Source organism: Mus musculus, chromosome 4 (assembly GCF_000001635.26).
Source record: "Mus musculus strain C57BL/6J chromosome 4, GRCm38.p6 C57BL/6J".
Classification (NCBI taxonomy): Eukaryota; Metazoa; Chordata; class Mammalia; order Rodentia; family Muridae; genus Mus; species Mus musculus.
The window spans coordinates 11,814,329-11,820,328 of NC_000070.6; the positions used below are offsets into that span (position 1 = coordinate 11,814,329).

At 43.0% G+C, this 6,000-nt stretch overlaps 1 protein-coding gene across 3 annotated transcripts in view; it reads left to right on the forward strand.

Moving 5' to 3' along the window:
• Cdh17 (cadherin 17) overlaps nucleotides 1-3,577 on the forward strand; it is a 59,749-nt gene extending 56,172 nt beyond the window's left edge. For 2 of the 3 annotated variants that reach the window (XM_006537583.3, XM_006537584.4), the window contains exons 16-18: nucleotides 283-399; nucleotides 529-642; nucleotides 2,658-3,343. In XM_006537583.3, the coding sequence (XP_006537646.1) occupies nucleotides 283-399; nucleotides 529-642; nucleotides 2,658-2,746 (320 nt within the window). In that variant the 3' untranslated portion in view covers nucleotides 2,747-3,343. Of the gene's footprint in view, nucleotides 1-282; nucleotides 400-528; nucleotides 643-2,657 lie in introns of all 3 variants that reach the window. The other variant, NM_019753.4, reaches the window with a different exon arrangement.
• The last annotated feature ends 2,423 nt before the right edge of the window (nucleotides 3,578-6,000 follow it).

Genomic DNA, 6,000 nt, shown 5'->3' on the forward strand with positions numbered 1-6,000 from the left:
TAAATATTTAAGGGAAAAACTAAATAAACAAAAACAAAACAAGGAGATACAGGAGATAGCAAATAGACAAGGAAGAAGTTAAAAGGATGTGTTAGCCCATTTTTTTTGGTAAGAGACATGGAAAAATATGTTAAATATGTTAAATTATTCAAACTATCACCTATATCAGACTATTTTTCAATTTACTTAATTATATACAATGCAAAAATGAGCTTTATTTCTGCTGAGTGAAGGTTCTAGAGTTGTATTATCACGTGATTCATTTTCTCCCTGTTCTGACAGGTACACATGCTAGACTCTCCACCAGGCACACACGCTTTGAGGAACAAGTTTATAACATTCCAATCCGCATCAATGATGGGGGGCAGCCACCCATGGAAGGGACTGTCTTCTTACCAGGTAGGTACCGTGTAAAGGTGATGTAGGATATAGGGTACCATGTGCACTTTAAGAAATGCTTCTTTAAGTTGGGATTTTGCAACTATTCACTTAAAAACGTAATCTATGGAGCCCTGTTCTGCTTTTTAGTTACTTTCTGCCAGTGTGTGGAAGGAAGCTGTTTCCGGCCAGCAGGCAGACAGGATGGGATACCCACTGTGGGCATGGCAGTTGGTATACTTCTGACCACATTTCTGGTCATTGGTAAGTATGACTTTTCAGAGCCAAGGTTTCCTGCCCCCAGCCTCAGATGTGAGCTCATCATGCCATCTATAGGGGTGCTCTGGGGGTTTCTTGCCTTGGGTATCAACCAAGAATACAAGTCCCCAGTCAATCACATCAAAGTATCCTGGTTGAGAAATACTGTGTCAAAGCTCCCATCTTCCTGTCATTTCCTTGCTTGGATTTTCATGCTGACATTTATACCAGAAGGCTCTTTATTAACCAGCCATTCTTTATTGTAGCAAATATCTAAGACAATCAACATTTTAAAAAAGTTTCTATTTGGCTCATGGCTTCAGTAGTTTCAGAGGTCCACGATTGACTGGCCTGTTGCTTGGGGGTCCACAGGAAGATAGTACTTTATTGAGGAAAGCTGCTCACCTCCCTTTGGGAACAAATGAGAGAGGAAGCGGGAAGGGGCTCAGGTCCTACTGTTCCCTTGCAGGGTACAGTCTTCAAACTGTCTAGGGGAGGTCGTCTGTTGATAATGCTGAATTGGGAACATTTGAAGGCCATTTAAGATTGTAACCATATCAAACTTTACACACAAATTGCTGCATTTTGGGCCGAGTTACCAAGCTCTTATGAAGGAGAAAGAAATTAGTCTCTGTGACCTGCTGTGTCGGGCACTGAGTTTATTAGAACTGATATCATGATGGGCAAGGCCTGCATTGACCCTCTACCCGTGTTGGAATAGGGAGGGGTAGGCTGTGAAATGAAGATTCTGTGACACCTGAGATGCTGCCGAGTTTCCCTTTGCGTTATTTTCATAACTCTGGCCTCTGCGTCTTTACAACCTGGAGTAATTTCACAGCATCATGGCTTTGACTCTTCCCCTAGCTGGAGAGCTGTCCTCTCTCATGCACGGAGAGCAGCTGGCCTCCTTGAGAACGCTGTCTGCTGCATGTGAGCGGCCCTTCTTTTGAGAGGGACTTGCTTTGTAGTCCAGACTGGCCTTGAACTCAGGCAAGCTCCCAGCCTCAGAGCTAGATTTTGAGATACTGTTTACTAAATCCTTTGGCCTTTATGCCTTTTATTGTTTTTCCTACCCACCTTGAGAAGATTGAGTTCATGCGCCACACTGAAATTTTTTCACACAGCCTCATTCCCATGATCCTACTCTAAGTAAAGAATGGGCAGTTTTGAGGATATATAGAAATAGAATTGACAGGGCTATTTTTGTTTTGTACCCTTATTCTTTTCGAATGGGGGCATGTGAATAATCACAAGATTGTCAGCAAGTGTCTGAATGTCTAGTCTTCTTGGCTATGGTGCCTTCTGTAAGCTTATTGATGAGCAATTTCCTTATAGTAACTCTACACTTTTCCTAGTGGGCTCTGACAGTTGAGATTAGTGCTACAAAGCACAGCGTAGTCCTGTTAGAGTTCAGAGAAGTAAGAGAAACCAGAATGAGTAGGCAGGCCACTGAAGGTCCCTCAGGAGAGGCTGGTACTGCGGGGAAGGTCCCCAAGCTGCGCATCTGACAACTGCTCTACTAGTAAGCTGCATGCTGAGCCCTTACTGTGAAGTTAAAATTGTTTCAAAATCAATTTTAAATCATAAACAATTCATATTTGGTAGATACAATGAAAGTAGACTCTAGGCAGGTGGGCAGGTCTAGATAACTCCCTAGTTATGATTAGACTTTTTTCTCTAGGGAAGAAAAACTAGCATCAATGTTTGGGTATATACGTGGTTCAGACAGACTTATTTCCACATTCTTTTCCCTCCGAGGAATTATAGCACTGGCTCCTCTATTCCCTATTGCCAGCCTCCAGGTTAGTTATAACTTCGGGCTTCCTATATACTCATAACAAATGACCTCTTTACTTATCCAAGAGAGCCAATGCCCAGAGCTCTATACTCACTAGAACAACGAAGCACAGTTTAATCACACAAATGGTGGCTCACAAGTCATCCCCACTCCTACCCTATAAGTGACTGTGTTAGGACATCTGAAGACTGTGCTTGTTTGACCCTGAGTTTTCTCTTTTCAGGTATAATTTTAGCAGTTGTCTTCATCCGCATGAGGAAAGATAAAGTTGAAAATCCGCAGTCCCCTGAGAATAAGCCTCTGAGAAGCTGAATTTGAAAAGAAATGGTCAAGTCTGTGCACCAAGCACTATATCAATGCCTCAGCTGTTTAATTTCATCCAAAATGTGAACTATAATTGGTAGAGTTTATGCATCATGGGCTATATCTGGTCCCCAGCTGTTTAATCTCATAATTTCATCCAAAATGTGAACTGTAATTTCTTTGATGGCATGCCCTTCTTGTCCTGCAACATTTTATGCTACTTAGATATTTTATGTTCTGCAGACATTAGAGTTATTCTCCATTTCCCCATAACATTTTCCTCCTTTACAAAAGCCTTAGCTTCATAACTTGAACCTTCCCCTCTGGGCAGGAAGAGGAGCTGAGTACACACCCTGTGTTGTTGCTTCAGAGGACGTAGCTGTTATCTATCACCAAATTTCCTAGGTTCCACTTATCCTTTCTGTTTCAGCCTGTGCTCCTTCATCTCTTAGCATTACACTGAATTTAAAATGTGTCAAACAGAAGAACAAAGTGAAGTCCTGGTTGGGGGTTGGGGGGTAAGTGGGAGCCTTGTTCTTTAACATGGGCAACAGCTTCTCTGTGCTGTTAATGTTGTTAATGGCGGTCCTCCAACTTGGCTATGGCACAGACGCTGATGAGGTTATCAAATTCAACTGCTCTATTTCAAGAAAGATCTACTTCCTACGGCACAGGAACTGGTGAGCTGTCTGGTTTACTCACTACCACATGCTTTCATACCTGCTGTACACGTTTTATTTGTATATTGAAGTTTTGTTATATATTTATCATGTGGAGGAAACAAGAAAGTATAAAGTGGTAAAGAAATCGGAAAAAAAATGTTGGTTTCAATTGTTCTTATTTCTCTGATCTCTTTTATTGCATGTGTGTGTGTGTGTGTGTGTGTGTGTGTGTGTGTGTGTGTGTGTGTGTGTGTGGAGAGAGAGAGAAAGAGAGAGAGAGAGAGAGAGAGAGAGAGAGCCAGGTATGTCCACAAAGTAATGGTTATTTGTTGTTTTTCAAAACTGTCTGACATATGGAGTTAGTGCAAGATGAAGGAGGGGGATCAACAATTTTTTAAATCATTGCTCAACTGGGCTTCTAGACACAGGGAACCCTGACAGGTCCTGTCCAGACTTCCCACAGATGTCCCTGGGGCACAGGGAAGGCAGAGGCACTGTAGCTAGGAAAGCTGTCCCTCCACTTAAAAGATCCTTCAGTCAATAGTGGCCTGGGTCATGCTGCCACCTCCAAACTGGTGAACCCCATGAAAAAGCTGAAGAGGTTCTGGTTATCTCCCACTCCGTCTATTTCCTTGTAGGTCAGAGCCAAGCAACTCAATGGTCATCTCCACCTCCTTTAGAAGAGACTCTCAAACATGACCCTCTGTGCATGTACTTGGAGAAATGGCTATTTAATATCCTTGACAACGTTTTAAAAGGATAGTTTTATAATACAATTACTTTCTATTGTATTGATTCATCCATGTTTTGATTTTCTTACCTAGCATGGTGTAGCTAATTAGCATTTCTAAATGACTTGCTGAGGAAGTGCTATGTGCTAGTCATTTGTACACTATCTGGGCTCTTAAGGTCAGGAGGATAGCTTTCTCAGGTGATTTCTAGGCCTAGGAACTTAATGGTGATGATGGCTGAAATGCAAATTGTAGTTCAGGTTCCACATGATGTCTGTCCTGAAAAGTCACTGCTTCCTTTGGAGAGAAACTAAAGCCCCCTTTTCTCACCCTAGGAGAACCAGCTGAGAGAATAGTGGGGTAGGAAAGTCACAGGAAGACCGGTTCCTGAAGCCAGGGCACACCGGACACAGGAGAACATTTTCATGTTTGTCATTGCAACAGCTGGGCTGATGTTGATGGCTGGAATCCAGTGCTCCATTTAGAAGAGAAGGGGATGTGTATAGGGGAGGTGGAAACAAAAATAGCATATGTGCTTACCCTGTGTTTGTAGTTACTTTTAAATTAAGCACAAGACTGAGAGGAAACAGCAGTATTTTTGGTAGCATAAACCAGTACTGCCTCTTTGGCACTTGGCCAAGAGTAGATCCCAACTGTGGAATTTCCTGAGGCCTCTGTTTAGGCACAAACAGAGGTGGTCATGGTCTTGGTACATGGGCCACATTGGGAATCAGAGAAAGGGTATTGGAGTGGCTAGGTCAGTCATGGATCAGAATGGGAAGATTGTGGCTAAGGTTCTCCCTTCTACAAGGCAATCTCTGATGGCTTTGTGGAACATACAGAAAGGGCGGTGGGATTTGTGTGTAAACAAACATGACTAGTCAGTCCCTGACAGGGTCTTAACATAGTTTGTCTTGAACATTGACCCCCAAAATTTCCACAATGTTTACATTCTTTGTGGCTGTCTATCTCTCTTCTCAGGCCAGCTCCTTTGGCAGGACCACACTCAGGCAAGAAACTGAGAAAGTGTTATGTGGGCTCTAAAGGGCACCAGTATGCTCTAGGAGGTTCTCTAGAACCTTAATGTCTGGACTTTCCAAAAGCAAATCCCTCCTCCCCTTTGGTGTGTCTTTACAAGACCCTTCAGAGGAAAGACCGGTGAAGACACATAGGTCTTTACAAGCAGGTGGAAAGAGTCAAAGATGGAAGTGTGATAACTGATGGGGGAGAACGGTCCTCAGGAGCTCCAGGCCATCATAGTCCTAAGACTGTACTATACTGATGTGGAATCCCACTGTAACAGTGTCTATTGTGGGACCACTGCTGGCAAGAAATCACTCAGCTCCAGGATAACCATGTTTTGCTGAGAGTATGAAGACATGGTCCCAAAATTATAGCAGCAGGAGACTACAAATCTGCCAGCTTCCCCAGCAAAGTCTGTCTATGTGTCTACCCCCTTTGTTGCTGTTTTGTTGGTCTCTCTGTCTCTGTCTCTGTCTCTGTCTCTGTCTGTCTGTCTGTCTCTCTCTCTCTCTCTCTCTCTCTCTCTCTCTCTCTCTCTCTCTCTGTGTGTGTGTGTGTGTGTGTGTGTGTGTGTGTGTGTGTATTTGTTACCTGGTGCATGTGCGAATATGTGCACATGTAGAGTCAGAGGCCAACATTACATGTTCTCAATTATTCACTTTTTTTGATAAAAGGTCTCTCATTGAACTTGAAGTTCATGGATTGAGTACCAATGATCACAGAAACCCCAAGAAAGTACCCTATTAGAACTATGTTATAGGTAGGAAATTCATGGCTCAAGGGTTAAGTGATTTCCCCAAAGTGCGTAAGCTTGAAGCCAGAATAAAGAGACAGTGTGGCTCTCTTT